This window comes from Sipha flava, unplaced genomic scaffold (assembly GCF_003268045.1).
Source record: "Sipha flava isolate LNK unplaced genomic scaffold, YSA_version1 40_pilon_pilon, whole genome shotgun sequence".
Taxonomy (NCBI): Eukaryota; Metazoa; Arthropoda; class Insecta; order Hemiptera; family Aphididae; genus Sipha; species Sipha flava.
This window is the reverse complement of record NW_020273126.1, coordinates 1,375,970-1,397,874: the sequence shown is the minus strand read 5'-3', so window position 1 is coordinate 1,397,874 and position 21,905 is coordinate 1,375,970. Positions and strand designations below refer to the sequence as shown.

The 21,905-nt window shown below is 25.6% G+C and overlaps 1 protein-coding gene across 6 annotated transcripts in view; it reads left to right on the top strand.

Moving 5' to 3' along the window:
- LOC112688810 (afadin) overlaps nucleotides 1-21,905 on the top strand; it is a 63,491-nt gene that overhangs the window by 22,246 nt on the left and 19,340 nt on the right. For 4 of the 6 annotated variants that reach the window (XM_025562190.1, XM_025562188.1, XM_025562189.1 and 1 more), the window contains exons 5-7: nucleotides 815-980; nucleotides 1,688-1,971; nucleotides 2,057-2,207. In XM_025562190.1, coding sequence (XP_025417975.1) covers nucleotides 815-980; nucleotides 1,688-1,971; nucleotides 2,057-2,207 — 601 coding nt within the window. Of the gene's footprint in view, nucleotides 1-814; nucleotides 981-1,687; nucleotides 1,972-2,056; nucleotides 2,208-5,240; nucleotides 5,421-16,659; nucleotides 16,751-21,905 lie in introns of those variants that run through there. The other 2 variants (XM_025562194.1, XM_025562193.1) reach the window with 2 other exon arrangements.

Sequence of the window (21,905 nt, the reverse complement as noted above, 5' to 3'; positions counted from 1 at the left end):
ATTTTTATAAGCAAATAAACTTTTATGTTTAAAATTAAAAAATATATGAATATATATATATTAATATTTTAGAGATTAATATTTTTGTGTATCACTTATCCTTATTATATATAAAAGAAATGACCTTTTTTGCACACTTATTTTTCAATTATACCTCTAATAATTTAATTATTGCAGATTTGTTCCTAATACAGCCTTAATGTTGTCACCAAGTTACCTTGTCAAAAGTTTGATCATAATGGGATGGGTGTTCAATGTATTTGAATATTATTTTTAAACATTTTCTGTTCATTTAATATAAAAGAAAGAAATGGTCACGCAGAAATGTATTAAATACTACTTGAGTTCTTTGACTTAACTTTTTATATATTTGTTGGATAGGGGGAAGGGAGAATAAACCAAATACTTGCATTTTGTTTTTTCTCTTTTTTCACAGCAAGTAAAACTAACTACACTTATCATGCATTCAATAGTCATTTTTTTCGACTTGAAATTGTAGAATTAAATGTGTATAGTATACTTGAAGTTCAATGCTAAATAAATTTTAACTTATGATTTATTTTTGATACCAAGATTTATTGTACTGGGTGGGGGATTTGTGTTTTAATCACATTAAATAATGATAATGCTATTTATTCAATCCTTATTATTTTTCCCTCCATACTTACCTAACCTGCTAAATTCTGTGTTCCAATTTTGTATTCACAATAATCCTATACTTATAAAAATATTTTTTTAACTTTTGAGCAAAGCTAATATACTATATTATATGGCTTTTTAAATTGTTTATTTAATAATTATTTATTATTTTAAGATGCCTGCTGGGACGTTTCAAGAAGCAGGATCTAGTTTTAAACGTAAGCTATCAAAACGAGAGAAGAAACAGCTTAAAAAGCAAGAAAAACTTAATCGTGCCAAAAGTCATGGTTTAAGCCCAAATGATGAAAATGATGCTGGTGTTGCAGAAAAATTATACACAGGTATAATTATAAATATCATGCAGTATTCTAAGTTATAATTTATTTGGTGAGAATATTTTTAAATGTGAACTTATGTATTTTGGATCAAATGTTCCATTTACACCATTGATATAGCTTTCATAAAAAAAAGAATACTAATTATTAAATGCTAAATTTTGCCTTAAATCCTTACAGATAACTTATATTATTATTAATGAAAATCAAAAATCAATATTATTACCTTAATATTTAACAAAAATCTGGCAAAAATTCTTTATTTTGAATAATAAGTTACAAATTTTTATCATAAGTAAAAATTATAGATACAAGAAATAATATTGATTTATTTAATTTCCATATTTAACCTAATGTATTGTATTAGCTAAGGGGGGCACACTAGGAAACTCAAGGGTATCAATAGATACCCTTTAGAGAATTAGTGGGTGTATGATTCTGGGTGAATTTTGATGAATATTTGTTTAATATTGTATGTATTCTTAGAAAAAACCAATAAAGCTTAAAAATAGAAGTTATAATATTCCTAAACTCATATTTGACAGGGGGGGGGGTAGTTGGCTACCTTGATATGTATATATTTTTCGACACCCTTGTAAAAAATCTACTGTGCACCACTGATAAGCAATACTATGAATGACATAAATATTTTGTAAATTATGAATTTTTATTTGTTATTAATAAATTCATGTGTGGCATTACTTTTTTTACAGAGTTACCAGAAACAAGTTTCACTAGATCAATTTCTAATCCAGAGGCAGTTATGCGTCGTCGACGTCAACAAAAATTAGAACGGAAATTACAAGCATTTCGTAGTAAAGATGGTGGTCCTGATACTGGTGGCACTCTTAAAATTTATGGTGAATCTCTCTGTAGGGATGTACCTTACAAAACTTTGTTATTGTCTATTAGAGATACTGCTCAACAAGTTGTTAAGGAAATGTTGGCTAAATATGGTCTTGATAAAGTAGATCCTCACAATTTTTGCCTTGTTCAGGTATTATAAAATTTTTTACATAATATATTTATAAATAATTATTTAACTTAATTATTTAATTTTAATTGTTTTTAAAAAATTACAGGTTAATAATGCAATTGCATTAAATGAAAATAATTCTGGATTGAACAATGGAGTTTCAGAAAATAAGGAAACACTTAACAATAATAGAGAATATATACTTGATGACGATGAATGCCCTTTAGCTATTTTAATGAATCATCCACAGACTAGAGGTAAATAACTATTTTTATAACTATATGCCATAAAATGTGTTTGCTAATAATTTTTTATAATTTTTGCTTGAATATATTTTTATTTAAATATTTAAAATAACAAAACAAACATAATAAAAAAAATTAATTACTTGCATGTTCATTGCTTACGATGTTTGGTGTCAACAACGGATGGTATCTAGGAAATAATAACCAAAACCAAATTAGATTCACATACACTTATATTCGTTTATTTTGCATACACAAGTCACATTAATACAATTATGTTAAATTGCCTATATAAATGTCCTTTAAACACGACCAACTGGAGTCCCCTTAATGTACGAAACTATAATTTTAAATGTTTACTTTATCCAACTCATGAATAATGTGTATTTTAGCTGTAATATATATATATATATCACAAACAAATAATATATACATATTTATAAGCTAAAAGTATAGAGATAAAAAGTGGTATGTATCACTTTTTTTCACGTTCAATTAATACTGAACAAAAATAGTTATATACTTGTTTATAGTTTTTTCAATAGTTGTTAATTTTAAAAATTTTGCTTCCATCTGAAAATCCCTTGACTTTTTATTTTTGATATTTTTTTATTTGAATTTTCGCATAGTTAATGTTTTAAAATATAATATTCTTTCATGAAAAACTTATTTTTGTAAACACAAAAATAATATAGTTTTTATTTTATTAATTAGGTCAATTAAACTATGATTATTCTTTATGTTTTACATTAAAACCCGGAGAGACTTGAGGGGACTAAGCCCCCCAGAAATGTAAAGTACAGATCTTAGCCCCTCTAGCCCTAAATATTGTTAAATGACTAAAAATACAATAATTTTTATAATTGTAAAAGACATTTTTAATAACTGAATTAAAAAAAAATATTCTGTGATAAAAATTAAATCAAATTCATAAGATTTTACAAACTTATTGTCATGACTTGGAACGATCATAATTAATGTAATATTAATAATATGTAATAATTTTTGTTTAGAATACCTACTCCAAAAATGTTTAAGATAAGGCACCTAATTGTTTTTTTGGTTAAATTGTTGAGTATGTCAAATTGTCAAACTTTGTAAATTGCCTTTTTGAAATAAATAATTGCATACAGGGGTACCTATAAGTTTAATAAGCAAATAATGCTCAGCCCCCCCACTAATTTCACCTAATTTTCGCTTATATGTTTTACTTGATTGAGTGAAGCATTTCAAAGAATAATAGATAGATAGATGTTTAGTTGTTTTTAAATATTTCTTATAAATTGTGTATCATACTTTTATAATATATTTTTATTAAAGTTACACTTTATATAATATATTAATTTGAGACTGTATGTGTTGTTTTTTATTATTGGAAATCATTTTTTTTTTTTATAATAAATATTTTAATATTCTCAAATATATCTTATTGATAATAACAATTAAATGTATATAGAAAATATGCTTTAAATGCGACTGAGGATAACAGTGTTATCAGAATATTCTGATAATTATGGAACATTAACTATAAAACTATAAAAGTCAATAGTTTTGTTCAGAATCAAATAATTATAATATTAGTAATAGTAAATAATAATATTCATGAATACTAAATAATTGTTACTATATTAAATAATAGTTGATAATGATGACAAGTTTTTTTTTTAAATTAATATTACAATTGTTGAAGAATTCTAGCTTTACTTAACATTTTTTATAATACTATTTTAATCTACATAACCTAGGTATAACTTAACACCAAACCATTTTTATTACATTAAATTCTTCTTCTTCTTGTCCTTCGCCTTTCCTCTTCCTTTAATTATTCGTATTTAATTAAATTTATTAAAATTATATAAATTAATTGATTGTATTATTATTATTATTATTATTATTGTGCTGTATGGATGTATATGAATATGTTTTATTTAATGAGGTCATGTATTCTGTCACATCACTATTATTTGGGTATACTTTGCACGCAATTTTATTATTTGATTAACGTTGCCTAATGGACAGAATACTAAAATATAAAAGTTGTAATTATTATTATTTTTCATAATAGATAGACAAATGAAAAAATAAAAATAAAATTCTACAAAATATTGCATAATATAACGCCCGTAAAATACTCAACAATCGATTTTTGAATAAAAGAAGAGTGAAGGTGTTCTATAAGTTTTTAGTGGGGTATGTTATATGGCAATGTTTATTATGGTAATGTTTTTATTAAATTTTGCGTAATAACGTTAAAAAATATTGGAATAATTCGGTATCATTTGAAATTGACCTATCAGAAGCCGTAAAGTTTGGTGCCCGAGCATCTTTTTTTTTTTTAATGTTTACGTACGTAGGTGTATATACCTATGCGTCAAGGGTGTTGTTCGATGGCAGCGTTCGCGCGTGTATTGTATAACAGTGGTGTATAGCGTGTTCACAGTCGAGTGTGTGTGGTGGGAAGAGCCCGTGTTCTCGACCATCGTCGATCGTCGCTGGCGTCGCGCGCACCGAAGATCTCAGTCACGCCGTTGTATTGTGTCGGTTCGCATGACTTCACGTGCTCTGCGACGTGTAACTTTTCCGTTATATTTTTGTATTTCCGTAAAAAATTATTTTTACTATTATTATTATTATTATTGTTGACCTACAACGGTCGGTCGACGATAACGTAACGTGGTGTGTGTGTTGTTAGTGATGTGTCGATACATTTTTCAATTAGTTTTCCACTCGTCTATACGTATTATATAGTGTATGGGGCGCACGGGAACAATGTCAAGTGCTGGTATAAATAGTTCGATGGGACCGTACGAGTGCATCACGAGATGTTTTTGAAAACGTTTTTTCTCGGGCCTGATATGTATAATAGTCGCGTGTAAAAATAATGCATTTTTTCCCGGTGCATCCCTAAGTTTTCCCGTTTACGTGTTTTTTTCTTTCTTTTGTTGTGTGTTTGGCCGTCATCGTCGTCGTTTCATTCCGACGTAATAATTTAATATAGTTAGTACATTAAATTTCAATGATTTGGTGGCGTTTGACTGTGGCACGGGGTTGCTACTACTATTATACGGTCAAGGTTGCGTGTATATGGATGTAACGATTACGTCTCCGTGTACCCTGACGACGGCGGCGGCGGCGGTGGCGGTGGCGGCGGCGGCGGCGGCATCGACAGTGGTAGTAGTGACGACGGCTACGGCACTTCAAAAATGATGGATTGGGGTATAAGACGTAAGGAAAAAGACTGCATTGCGTCGGCTATTGCTCACGCTTTCGTTTTGTGTTATGTTTACATTGTTTACTATGTTTTACGTTTACTTGTGTACGCACACTCCGTTTTAGTTTTAATCGTTATTGTTTTTCCCAATGGTATTCCGATTTTACAAATATTTTCGACGTATTTCGCGGTAAAGAGGGAGATGTAACCGGTGTATTAATATTATTTCGTTATTGCCGCGACGGTATATGTTGTATTTTCTTGGTGTGCGTTTCCATGTGTTATTCGACACGTGTACATTTTATACAAGACGTCAATAATTCAAATTGCATGTGTTCATTATTTTTTATTTGGATTCTGAATTATATTATTATTTGAAGTTATTGCAAAATAATTTCATGTGTTGGTATACGGTTCGATTTTTGTCTATTGGTTCGATTATGACGCATGCATACGTATTACATATTTGGTTGTAAGCGGACAAACGTAATTGGTGCAATACATATTAAAAAACCAAGTATGGACGTATTAGCTTTGATGTTATAATTTATGCTATGTAAATGCTTAAAACTCTATCTATAGTTAATCTGTCATTATTATTATTTTTTTTTTTGCATGAGATTTGTAGTCACTTCTGTCGTATTGATTAAATAATGTAGTGTTTTCTTAGGTAATATTATTGTCAAAATTTTTCTCATAAGGTTGTAAAGCAGGGGTGATCAATATTTACCAAAAAATGATAGTTCAGAATGCGGATATATTTTTAAAAATAATTATTTTAAGTATATACCATAAAATTATTAAAATGAATAATATCTAAAAATGATTTGTTATTATCAAGGCTTTTAACTTTAAGCGTTTTCATATTTGTCTAGAAAGTGGATATTGAAATTCTAATTCGATACAAAATTGATTTATAGTATGTATATTTCAGATATAAAATTTTTTGTTGCAAAATTTTGCATTTTGGTTATTTTTTGTACCAATTCGCATATTTTGGGTGTAAGAACATTTATATGCATATTTCATGGATTTAACAAAAAATTTAAAAAAAATGTATAGTTTAATAATAAAATAGTAGATATATGACAATCAAAATTCTAAGTTTTATATCGTTTGACAAAATAAATTAATTCATCAACGGCTATTATTTGTATTGCTCCGGCTCCCAATACACCTAACAATAATATTATAATCTCTATAGTACTAAGAACTCGTAATAGTGACCACCGACCGGCCCGTATTTATTTTTATACAAATTTACTCCTGAATTAATATTTTGTTACATGACATAAATAAATTGTATAACCATAGGTAATTAGTAAACAATTATGTTTAACCACTAAGTTATCAGCTTACCATATACACAATATTATTTCTATTCGTTATAATACTATATGCATCTGCATGCAAGCGACTTCAATGTACAGTGTATACTAGTCAGCAGTCAGTCTATTATTTTTTAAGCAATTATTTTCCAATTTTCTACTGTATATTATAACGTATATTTTGATGTTTTTAACCCTTATGTAAGTGCATATTTTAGTACTTTTTAGCGCATAAATTCCTGAACCTCGGCTATTATAGATCTGTTGTAACAATGTTTTAGGTTGAAAATTCTAAAAAACTAATATCTAAATAAGATTAAATTTTTAATTGGTTGAGATTTGCCAAATACCAACACATTTTGAAAATAATAATAAAATATTAATATTGTTTTAATTTAATTATTTTAAAATATATAGGCAATTTGTTAAGGAGAATTGTCTATGTTATGTTTCTGTAATGCATTTTTTAAAAACTCCTATAATAGGATATTGATTACGTATTTAACGTATTACGTATTGATTACGTATTTAACTGTATGGCATCCTAATTGGAAGTTAATCGAATTATAAAGATATGTAATTTGTAATAATAGAATAAAAATTATTTTAGACACATTTTATATCATATTTGATTATTAAAAATAATATTACTTATGACAAACTATAAATATTTTTATTTTATTTTAAAATAATAATTAAATTTAATGATTATATATATTTTTACTGTTTGACATTTTTCAATTTTAAGTCAAATGTATAATTAATAATTTTATACATGCATTTGTATTCTTTTTTACTATTTATTACTTATTACTTCTGTAAAATATTTTTTGTTAAATTTTTCTTTAAGTAGGTCAGATATCAAGAGCGTACCCAAGGGGGGTTCGGAAAATTTCAAATAGAAATTTCTACATACTCAACGATTTGATAGTAAATAGTATAATAATAGTATATAGTGTATTTTAATTTTCCATTATCAGATTAAATAAAAATTTTGGACCCCCTTCCCCATAAAAAATTCCTGGGTGCGCTCCTGTAGGATATACAAATATCTATGAAGTAATATGAAAGACAACGTTTTGTGAGTTTTACAAATTTGTTTTTTAATTATGTTTGTTGTTCACCAGCAGTTTTTCAACAGGCTGTGTGTCTGTTGTATATTACAATTCAACGATTTTAAATGTAATTACCAAGTACCTAGGTCTTTATCTTGATAAAAGGCTTACTTGGGCAATTCATATAAAAACAAAACGAAAATCGCTAAACCTACATTTTCATAAGCTAAGACAATTACTCCATTCAAAAATCTCAATCTCAATTGAAAACAAAATGTTAATTTATAAACAACTTATACGCCCTGCAATTAGCATTGAATTATGGGGTTCTACAAAAAACTCAAACTTAAAAATCTTTCAATCATTTTAATCTATAAATCTTCGTCTCCTCACTAATGCCTTATGGTATGTCAGTAGTAGATCCTTGTATCTTAGCGTTCCCATGATAACTAACTAGAATCCTATAATTATAATAAATTTCACAAAAACGTCCTTAATCACTCTAATCCTCACATTGCTAACCTAGCATCTATCACACTACCCGATAACCCTCAAAAGAAAATGGTCACGTGACTAATGCAAGCTAAATTAAGTTAATATTGGAAATAGTGTTAATGGACACTCATTTCCCTCAAGCCGTCTAGCCTATTTAAATAAATAAATGTCAACAAAATTACTTATTGTACTTATGTTTACAAATTGTAAATTTTTTCTACTTCAATGAAAAAAAGATTACAAAGAAAATAATGTAATAATAACAATTATGAAACTTCTTTTTTTAATTCATGAGTCATTATTAAATATATACTGTATTGTTGTAACAATTATAAAATATTTTATTATTAGTATTAATAATTATTATCTATTGATATTTGGTGTTTTAATAATTATATTACAATATCAATATAAAATATGTAGAAAAAAAATCCTAATTTATATTGCTCATTGAAGGTGAAAAAGTGTTGTTAGTAAAGTATATATTTTGTATTTAATTATCACATTTGAGTAATGTGTGTTAATTGAAAAATCATCAAACGTCCATTTTGTAACGTTAATTATAATTGTTTTGTCTATAACAGGGTTGTGAAAATGGCCGCCTGCGTACTTTTTTTATCTGGTCTGCGCTACATTTTAAATTTGTTTTTTAACATTTTAGCGTTGTCGGTATTTCATTTCATATTATTCATAATGGGGCTAAATTATTAAATGTCATTATACCATATCAACATATTTAACATTCACGGGCGCTGCGAGGGAGTGTAAGGGAGTGCACTCTCTGGCATTAAAAAATAGAAAGAATAAAATTTAAAAATGTAGGATAGAGTCTAATTATATCATCATTATCGGTATTTCCAGTAGCCCTCATCACCTTGTAGCCGTCGAAAAAAACAAAAATAACTTTGTACTATCATACGATTTGAAAAAATATTTCTACGTATTTAATTTAAATAGTTTAAATATTATTTAGAAATCGACGTATGCTACTCTGAATGATACACTACATGAACACATTTCCTCGCGTCGTCTATGCTAACATAGCTACCTAGTTATTAATATATCAGGTATACCTATACTATACTAGTATATGTGTAATTTTTCTAGGCAAAAGTAATGCAACTAATTGAGAATTACAATTTTTAAATTTGATAAAACACATAAGCATTTTTGATTGATTAAATAAATTTTAATTAATTAAAAATGACTTATTAAAAAAGTACTTATATAATCTCTTTGATTTTCTATTTATTGCTTTAATATTTAAATCAGTTGTTAATAGAAATTAAATTTTCTGAATTATTCTCAACAAACATAACTCAATTTAATACTATAGCTGTGTTTTAAAATAAGTGTTGTGTGTTGGTAGTTTCAATATTATATCTTAATTTTTTAATTTTCTAATTTAAGAATTGCATTTTGTATAGGATTTCGTCTAAAATTGTATAACAAACTGTACAAAATAATATTACAAGTACTTAGTATTTACTATGTATATTATAATGGATATTTAACTAGGCTAGGATATACAGTGTACTCTTGATTATCCGCTGGTAGATAACCTGTGGTGTTTTGCAGAATGAACAACAACAGAATACAACAAAGACAAATCATTAGGGTTTGCCTAAGTAAACAAAACTTGGTAGGTTCAACCTCTAACAATTTTAAAAAATTGAATGTATTATCGTTTGAAAGTCTGTACAAAAAAATTGCTATTTTATTTATAATAAAAAAAAATCTTAATTCGTGGATAGAGTTGGAAAACAGATGCAATAAAAGTGAATTAAGTAAGAGCGTAGGATGTAAAAATAAAATTCACAAAAAAGGCTTTTGGTCAAAGATTCGTGGATTATCTCGGGCCAACATTTTTTAATTCTATACCACTTTATATTAAGAAAACGGTATTCTGCAACTCCAGGGATTTTGAAACACATAAATGTAGTAAATATGTATCAAATTGGTTAATGGATTCTCTAGAATAGTGTGTTTTTTGTCTATTTTTGTTTATTATAATTGTGTATAATATTTAATCCTTTTGTACATAATATTAACCATTGTAGAAATATACATATATATATATGTATCTGATGTAATTTAGAAACTCTCTTCCAACAACACAAGCTTAGCTTAAAGTTGGTAGATAGTATTTATTGTAAATTTTTTTTGATTATTTATAATAAATAATTCTAATAAAAAAAAAAAAATTGAACCATGTACTAGTGATGGGCATATCTGGATTTCAAAATTCCAAATAATTTGGATTTTACGGATTATCTAACTCAATTTAGCTATTCAATGACTAATTTTTATATTTTCTTAAATTTAATTCTATAATATTATTTTCATACTTCTATGCATTTTAATTAAACAATTTAATAATTTGTTGTTATGGTAAATAATAATACATTTTAAAAATTGTTGAAGTTATGATAAGTATAATGTAATTCATAGAACGTGATATTAATTTGTTAAGTTTGCATTACTATAAAATTAAATAAATACATTTTACTAGAAATTAAAAAAATAATTTTAAGTCACATAAAAAGCAAATTCATAAATCTGGATAGTCCGAATATTTGAAAAATTCAAATCTTCAGATATTATACCTATCCCTAATATGTACATATACATTTAATTATAATTTTAATAATATAATTGTTTTAATTTGAATTTAGCTGATTATCCGCGTAATTCCTTTATCCGTGGATATTACACAACCTTGTTCCGTGGCTACAACTCGATTGTGCACATACTCGTATATTTTGACTATCTGTGACGAAAATCCTTAGTGTCAGAACTCGTTTGCTTATACACGTTATTATTATTATACTCCTCGTGATTATGAGAGATGGTTATTCTTATTATTTTGTTTGAGTTATTAACAATAACACTCGCAGGACATTTTTTCTTAGTGCATCTACAATTTAAACATCCTCATTAAAACACGGTATTCACTAAATTTATAATTATCAATATTAAAACATTATTTTCTTCACCAAGATTCAAAAATATTAGAAATTTCTACGTCATCAAAAGTCTACGTCGTCAACACACTAGTCCAGGGATTCCCAACCTTTTTTACTTAACGGCACACTTGATCATTTTAAAAATTTCCACAGCACACTTAAATAAATAATAATGAATATATATAATATCATAATTATATATAATGTACTATAAAATAATTATATTAATATAATATATATAATACAAATTTAATTTTACATTTGAGACTAGTGTTTTTTACATAATTCCTCTATTACGGGTGCAACAATTGAAACGATACAAACTGTTAAAGGATTATCAATGTCACCATTCCACGTAAATCCAAAACATAAATAATTATCAACATATTTACGTTTAATTTTTAAATTTAAACTTTTATCACTTATTAAAGCTGATTGTTTAATATTAATTTCAATATTTAAATTGTTGTCATTTGCACTAACATCACTGTCATCTGTTAATTTATGCTTTTTTAAAAATCTATCCATTTTTAAATTTAACTTCCAATATTTCTTGATCAAAATACCTATACAGTATAATGCGTAACAATTACACGCGCTCAATTTTCATTATAATGAGCACCAGATATGTTTTTATGTAGTAATTTTAGTATGTGGTAAAAGTCAACGCAACTGCTTGTAATACCCGTATCGGGTAGTATAGGATCCCATATAATATTATAGCTGTTTTATCAGGACATTTTATCATTTTTTATTTTCAAGGGAATTTTGAAGTCAATGCTATCATAAATATAAATTATAATTTTGATTATCATATTTAGTTATGCTTAAAAAATTATAAAATTACAAAAATTATACGGTACATCTGAATAATAATTTCGCGGCACTCTTGTGTGCCGCGGCACAGTGGTTGAAAATCCCTGCACTAGTCACTACTGTATCATACATATCCATAGTGTATACCTACTGAAAATGTACATGTCATGTGTGTGAATGTGTCGTGCGCAAACGTGTTATTTATTTTCAGGTAAATTTCGTCGTGCGCAAACGAGTCGTCGATTTTCAGGTAAAAAATGTTGAATGTGCGCAAACGAGTTGCAGCGTGTTCCGCAGATAGAGTGCACTGTAGTTTGAAAAACAATTGAAATTTAATTATTGAATTAGCATTTAATTATGAATTAAAATTAGTGCTTAAACTATTTAAATTTTTATTATTAATTCAAGTATATTTTGTAATGTATTAATTTAGCATTATTTATATATTATTTATTGAAGTTATTATAATTGTTGACTAATAAAATAATGTCATCATTGATTTGTATTTATAAATTCGAAAACTGTGCTGCCATCTTACGATTATTTTTACTATAAGTGTTAATAGTTTGTTTTTAAAACGATTGATGGCGCACATAGAAACCATTCGGGTATAAAAAAATTTTTTTTTTTTAATATTTCTCGTTCATGCTGAAAACTATCAACTAACAATTTATATGTTCACAAATATGTAAACCCTGATTTTTTTTTTTAAGTCGTAGACCTTGGTTATATTGAGTGAATTTACTCGCTATTCACTGGTGAGTTTATTCTTTACTGATAAATTAATTTAATGTAATGGACCTATTTGTTTATTGGAATGTGTTAAACAGAGGCTACTAGCCCTTGATTAAAGTTGACGGTTGAGCCACTTTAGTTGCTACTCTCTAGCTATTTTACATTTTGGCGATTAAAATCGCTTTGTGTAATCAAAATGGCTTGCAAAATTGCTAGTGTGCTCTCGAGTTTTTACGACTTGTTTTGTTTTCAAGATTTTTTTTTTTACTTTTTTTCAATATTAGCTAGTTCATTTCGATAAATATCTTTTATATTTTTTTATTTTGGCTTTTATTTGTTTTTCATCCATTCCTTCTACCAATCCTTCATTGTCAAGTTCTGAATAAAATTTTTTAAATATTTCATCTTTTAATTCGATGTTAAGTTCTTATGTTTTATATTCCATAGAAGTGGATTGTGTTCGTTAATTTTTAAAAAGTTACTGATTTTTTAACTATTCCACTTCATTGTTTAAACACAAAAAAACACTTAAACACTTTAAAAATTAAAAAAAAAGACTAAATTATAATTCAGTATTAATTATTATTAATATGCAGTAATGTGATGAGACGAGAGGAAACAAAAGCAGTAAGAGTTGTTATAAAAATGAAAGTTGAAGGGAAAAGAAGAAAAGGGAGACTACAAAAAAGATGGTTAGATACGATTGAGAATGATATAAGAGTCGTTGGTGTATGCGTAGGTGGAGTGGAAAATCAAGACGAGTTGAAGTTTAGGACAAGGGTGGCCGTCACCAAATAGTTGGGAAAAAGGCGAAAGAGAAGAATAAGAATTATAATTACGCTGTAACTTGTGGTTGTGACATGCGCACAAGTGAGCGAATTTACTAGCCGGAGTGTAATTGGACATGTACACGATCTTACGCGCGCGACTTAGACAAGCAGCGAGTAGATTTGTCGAATGTAACGAGGCAGTAGAGTCGTAGAAATCATCATTTTTTCTAAATTATTTATAAACCTGAATTGTTATTACTATTTTAAGAAAATTTATAAATCTTTTGTTTTGAACCTATACAACTTGCTTGCATTATGTCAAACGATTCTATTATATTCATACTTGTGAGTGCATTTAAGTATTACGTCAGTAAATCAAGGAATTGAATGGTTAGATAAATCTAACAGTGCCTTACATGGGGAAGAAAGGCTTTCAAACTTTCTACTGCCAGCATCATATATATTCAAATTTGAATTGACGCGCGAAAAAAGCAAAAGTCGATAAATGACCGACAGTATTGAAGGCACATCTTATTATTTTTATTATTATTTTATTTTGATAATTGGTGAAATTAATTTTATTAATAAGAATAAAAGAATTTAAGGGGTCTATGAAAAACATTGACAAAGATATGATACTGTCTGACATACACTACACCACACATACGAGTTAGGGTTAGACACTAAAAATACGCTGTTATGGAAGGAGGGGTTTAAAAAATGTTCTGACATAGGTAATATTTGAGTGATCCTTGTACGCAAGGAAAAAAAATTATAGTAATTCATCATAATGCTTACATCGTTATTTCAGTTCTTAGCAATATAAATAATTGACGGCGCATTGGGTAGGCATTGTTGGTACGTTTATGTTGTACATTTACAAAATTATACCATTGATTATAAATTTATTAATTTATAACATAAATCAATCAAGGAACTAAATTTATGATTACAAATTACAGAAGTAATAAATTAGACAGTTATTTTTGTTTAGTTAATGTTAATTAACGATAATATTATGTCCATCCTACTGCATACGTAATTTCCCAGTATATGATTAATGATGACAGTTTGCAATTTCCAATGTGTACTGTGCATTGTTTCTTGATGATAAGTATTTAAAAATTGTTTTCATTAAATTATTAAATTTAGAAATAAACATCTTTTTTTAAATTTAAAAAAAAAAAAAACCGAAAAATTGATTTTACAATGAGAAAAAAGTATTAATTATGTAGTACAACTTATCAACTTATCAATATTGATTAAATATTACTCGTGGAAAATTATTGTTATTTATTTATTTATTTATTTATTTTTCGAAGCGTTAATTTTTTAAATGATTATTGAAATTGCAATACATATATCAATAATCAAAATAAATTTTATATTTGTGATAAATTATAAAATCATAAAGTCATAAATGTTTGTAAAATATATATAATTTTGTTTTATCAAATAAATTTGTATTACTCGAAAATAAAATAGAATTTTTGGCGCAAGTTTTATTTCTAGTAATGGTAAATTATTTGAATTTTAATATTTGAAGTATATTGTCATAAGTGACTACGTGATGAAAATGTGATTTACGTCGCCGACAATCTAAATGGCTTCATAGAAAATGACGTCATCACGCGGGCTGTGGGTGATCTTATTGTTGACATTTTTAAAACACTGTATTTTGTATAATAAGAGCGTAAATAAGAATTGTTCTTCGTTTTTAATTTGTATTAATTTGTGGACAGTTTCAGTTTTATTTTATAGCTTGTGAATTTTTTATTTTTTTTATTATTTTGGTTATATATGAATTAATAGTTTTACATGTATTAAAATATTTATGTATTCATATTATAAACTTATGGTTGGTTTTTAAGTTAATTGCATTTTATGTCATTTGTATTGGGTATATAAGGAATGTTAGAATTTGGAATATAGTGTAACTATACCTTCATTATATTGTATAATGAAAATATTGTTTAATTTTTGTTTAAAGTCTCTTTGACAATTAAAATATTATTTTTGAATATAAACATATATAAGCTTTACATATTTTATGCTGACATTTATTTGATTTTTTTGATTGATAAGTACATGATTATTTACTTATGTCATTATAAACAAATAAAAAACAATAAAATTTATAATTATTATAAATATAGTATAAATATATTAAAGCTTATTCGTTTTGTTGTAATAAATCAGAGTACAATGATATACCCGAGCAAGATAGTATTTGAAAATAGTTGTCACGCGAAGGACATTTGCCAATTGATAACCAAATTAAAAATTCTCTAGTCGATTGTCCATATAGTTTATTTACGAGCTTTGGTCCTTTAAATCAATAAAACACAAAAATGACATTGTTTTGTAGTTTTCAGGGTATTATTATAGTGCCAACAATAATGAAAGTATTTAATGAATCATTTTTCTTGTGTCCTATTAGTAATGAAGGTAGAACACATTTTCTTGGAAATAAACACTTGTCCATTAGTTTATTACAATTTAGAACATTTATTCTTTCTTATATTTATCATTATATTTTTGAATTTTTTTACCAAATGTTTACAAAAAAAAAAAAAATATACTCTTAATGTACGATTTGAAAGATTTGATTTATCTAAACTTTCATATCTAATAATTATATAGTTGTTTGTACGTAACACATTTTAGTATTTTTTAAATGTTAATTTTTTTTTTTTTTTAGTTTTGTACTTAAATTTTATGAATGAAAAATGAAAAATAGTAGACTTCAAATATTTTTATTCGGTTTAAATTAAAAAAAAAAGTGGTGTAGACTTATTCAAATTATAATTATTTCATTGAAAATTAGTCAACAAATAATGAATAAATATGGTAAAGATTTTACTTATATTATTTGCATATTTAATGTTTAAAACGTAATAATTAGTCCTATAAATTTATTTTTGAGTAAAGATAGCGCCACCGCTTTTAAAGGTCTCATACACAAAATGTTGTTCGACTTTGACAATTCACTAGTCATACCAAATAGATTGGGCGTTCCAACTTGACGCGACTTGTGCGTTTACTTAAAATCGAGTTTTAAAAATTGTTATTAATTTTTTTAATCTATTTTTTAAGCAACTTAATAATTTTAATTATGATTGGTCTTTGGTCGTATACAAATTTTCGACTACGAAATAAAGAATGCGAAGTGCTCTTAGGTGGTATAGTATTTTTGTTTTATTTTAAAGGCATTATAAACTATTAATCAAACAATAATTATTTATATATCATATGCTCGCAGTATTTCTCTATTCCAATTGAATTTTAAAGATTTTATTTACGTAAGATATTTTTGATTAATTAGTTGTAACTTATGTTAATATTGGAAAATTATTAAACGTATATAGGTATACAATTGAAGATTTTTTTTTAATACAATTCAGTGAAAATTATTTTGAATTGAATGAATTAGTTTTATATGTATCTAATTTGTAGTTTTTTATTGTTATTTACTCATAAAACCAATTTCTCTAATTAAATAATTTTTAAATTTATATTTGTTTAAACAATCTTATTATTATTTTTTATTCCATTTAGTTATTCCATCAACATACTTGTTGGGTTTTGTTGAACTTAAATAAAATAATTGTTTGATTAAGTGTTTAAGTGAAAGATTTTTAACAGTGGTTTGTTTTTAATTATTATTATTATGTGGTATTTTAATAATCATTTAATTAATTTTAGTATTTATTTATTTAATATTATCATATTATAAATAAGTAAATTCATTGTTCAATTTATTTTAGTTATTACTATTATTGACTGTGTTTTTATTATTTTTTATGTATAATATTGTATTATTATTGTCCTTTCTATACATTTTAAACTATAGCGTTTATATATATAAATTAAAAATATATTCTTATTTTTCTGAACGTTGTGGGATTAATACTAGTTTGGTTGAATATATTCACTATGAAATTCTATTCGATTGATGTTTTTCAAAAGTTGAAATAACTAAGGGGTTTAAAAGGGTTCTTGTCTATGTACTCTACGTAAGGGTTTATATAAATTGCATTACGTGTGAAATAAAAATATGGGTTTGACTTCATGTTTATAGCCATAATAATATGTGCTAGAAGAATATTCCTTTCAACCTTTTGATTTTTGTACATGCATTGAGTAGTCTTTAGTTAGAGCAATCCCAATCCTATATATTTATATCCACTAATAATTATCTATACATGTAAATATTAATTTTTAGAAATAACTTTTAAAATATATATTTTATATGATGGTTAACTAGTTAATTATTATTTATAAAATCTAATTTATCATTAAGATTTTATATTTTTAATAACTCTATAAATTTTAATATTGTTTTCTAAGTATAATTAAATGTATTTTATTTGTTTCATAGTTAATCTTAGCGCGATTTTAATTTAAATTTAATTGATGAAACCTGAATTTTAATACAATTCTGTAGGAAAATATTTAAGAATGATACTAAAGCTTAACTTGTTTAAAATCTAGGGTCTTTTATAGTTGCTGATGTATTATAGAAAACATATGTGAGTTCTATATAAATTTAATTTCAAGAGAAACAATTCCCTAAACTTTCATTTTTAAATTGTATTTTACAAAGCAAATTACATAGAGTCTTTAAATCCTAAATAATGTGTGGTGCCCCAGAAAAATATTAAGGGTTTTCGTGTGGTAAGAATATTATTTTTCAAAGCCTTACAGCAATGGGATTTAAGCTTAGTTATACCTTACCTTACCTATAAGCTATGATATGTTAATATTTATTCCATAGATCTATACAAAAATTATAAAAGTATTCGTCATTTTTTTTTTCCATGAAAACTTTTTAATTTGTTACATAATATAGTTTAATAAATTATTATAAAATGATACATTCAACTCAATTTACTGGTGTAGTCAAAATATAATTTTAAATTGGAAAGTATACTTTTATTTTATTTGGATTTACTTTGGTAAATAAATCAATTCAAATACCTTCAACTATCAGTTTTACTTATTAGGATTGATGAAATTGGTTTATCATATTTTTTTCTCGTTCTTTTCGTTTATGGGTTTTAATTATTGAATATGTGAAATTAATAGTTATCGAGTTTCGTTTTATTTTTTAATGATCAGGAAACTTAGGTTCTGTTGGCTAAATGTGGAAAAATTTATTTTAGATTTAAATTTAATGAATTTTGGCATGATATAAAAAAAATACATTTTGTTAACAATATTTTCTAAACGTACAATTATCATGTAATCTATTCATTTTAACAAATCATTTTAGGGTTTAGTACTTATTGTTTGTTTACATAAAAATCAAAAACTAAAAATTTATAAACAGACAGTTGAATAGTTTGGAGTAAATATAACCTTTTTATTTTTAATTCAAAGCTTTTTTTTTGTAAATAAAACATAGTTGTTTAAAATTAAAATATAATATACATACACTTAATATTATATGTACATTTATTTGAAATATACTTTTTTTAATTTTAAATTGATAATGATTAAAATTGATCGTTCTTTAGGCTTGTATCTCATTTACCTACACTCTAATACTGTAATACTGTAAAACCAGTTATTTACCAACAATCATCGGGAAAATCGCAAATAACAAATTTTTTTACAAGATTTTAGTTGAGTGAATAAAGATAATGTTGTATTTTAATATTAGGCTCTTTAATTAAAATGGGTGTTTTTTTTTTTTTTTGTTAAAAATTAATTAAAAAAAAAAAAAATCAAACTGGCATACACTACGCGTTCTAGACGCTAGCATATATGTCTTTAAAAACAGCTTTTAAACGCTGAAAAATAAAACTTGATGGTTTTTATAGACAGGCGTCTAAAACACGTAGTGTGAAACCAGTTTTAAAATTTTTCTATTTTCTGGAATATTTTGAGGACAAGATTTATAAATTGTTTTCTTGATGGATACTTTTCATATAAATTACTACTGTTAATGATATCTCAATTTAATTATGGTTATATGGTTATTATAATTTCTTATTACTAACTATGTTGCTGGTTGTTAATGTTGCTATTCAATAACAAGAATATTTCAGTTTGAATGTAACGTTCAATGAAAATGACATATTTCTTTCTATTGAATTCCTACTGATAGCTTTTGGCCGACTATCAAAAAAGCTTTTTGTAATCTGGTGATTTTTCGTTTAAAATACTTATATAGCACGTAGCAGTAAGTGAAATCAAATGATGTGAGGAATGTACTCCATAATAGACAAATCGCATGGGATTGTACTTCTTCAGTGACTAACTTTTTCTCTGCTTTGAATTGATTTATGTTATTCTTTTTACCCTCTAAAATACAAATATATTTATTTTATTGGGAGTATTTGTGATTTTCCAAGGTTGAATGAATAAAACGAATATCTATTTAATTTAATAAAGTATTCGATCTTATTAAAGATAAAAGTACTCACATAAAATTGATACTGATATATATATATATATATAAATTTATACTATTTAAAAAATGTTACCAATCTATAATAATTAAGTAATAAAATGAAAATTAATTTTTATGACAATGACTACTATTCATTATTTAACGAAAAGTAACTTAGAATAATAATGTTTACAATTTTAATGTAGTTGTATTCAATGGCGTTCTCAAGAATTTTCGTGGGAGGGGTATCCTTGTTGCCCCCTGATATAGACACTGGATTGCATTCAATTGAAAATTAATAATTAATTACTATCGCTAATCAGTAAACTATTTTCAATATTTTTTATTGATGCAACAAATGTATTTATATTGTAATTATATATATATATATATAAATTATACTGTGAGATATTGAATTTTCACATTTCGACGTTACAAATATAGTACGAATTAATTTAAAAAAGAAGATAATTGGGGGAGGGGGGGAGTTAAATCCCATGAACCCTCCGTGAGTATGCACATAGTTGTGCTTATTATAAAATACTAATATATTTACTGACTATTTGTTTAAATTAGAATATAATTTATCTGTCCCGAAATTACTTTGCCTCTAAATAAATGTAATATTATTTAAACATTTTAAATATATTTTGAAGTAAAATAATTTTTTGCTCAATGAAAATTGTTCAATACAATTTTAGTTTTTAATACTATAAATTTAGTAATATTTGTCCATGTTTTTTAAATCATATATCTATTTTCATAAAAAAAAGTGTTTTCAACATATTATTTTTAAATATTTTACCTATTATTATTTCATAAATGTATTCTTATTGGTTTTATGTTATTCAATTTTATAAACAAGTGAATTACTAAGTCGATAATCATGTTTTTGCTCTCAGACTACTATTTTCAATGTCTTGTCACGTAGAATTTATATATTCGCTATGTTGGCAAAGTTTCCTTATAAAACTTTCGTTTTTTTTTTTATGTATCAGCCTTTCCGACTTTCATGTATGTGCATAGTGAAGTAATGGTTCAGAGAAAAAAAGTTTTAACTAAAATAAAACAAAAGTACTTTCCCTGTATAACTATACCCGTATAGTTTATCATAAATCATTGAACTCGTTTTATGGGTTATGATGACCATATTTCATATAACTGATATACAACGGCTCACTATTTTATCGTTATCGTATTGGATTTTTCTTTTGGTTTCCATAACATTTTTAGATAGTCTTAAAAATAAGACCAACAATTTTATTTTGATATAGTATTATAGTTTTTTTTATATTTCAAATAAATTATGTATTTGGTTTGATTAGTAATAATAATAAATAATAATTCATTAAAACCAACATTTTTATTAAAGTAAATCATTTTTTTTATTTATTATTTTGACAAGAAACTTTTTAGTAGGTAAGTAAATATAACCAAAATTACGTATGGTATATTATAGTATGTATAATATGTGAATTCGGAAATGTATTTACGTAACAGGTATTATTCACGATAAAAGAATATTGTATATTCCACCCATTGTCGTAGCCAGAAACTTCAGTGATGGATCTATGTTTATTTCGTCATTGTTACTTACTAGTTTATTTAATTATCAAAATATTTTCACTTTACTTTCTAGTAGAGTTATGACTAAAAACGAAATGGATATTGATTAATAGACATTCCGAAAATATGGTTTTAGTTTTAACAGTTCTGTTTATACAGTCAGTTATACTGTTTGCATATTATGATGAATTTCTTTAAACACTGATAATTAGCATGTAGAATTAACAAGTAAAAAAGAGCGTTTCAAAGTTTATGTTTTTTTATCAGTATTATAGAGAGTACAATTTTAAATATAAACAAAACTTGACGAATCGTATTTACCAAGGTTAGAATATGAAAATAAAATACATTTCTCACTTCATTCAGAATTT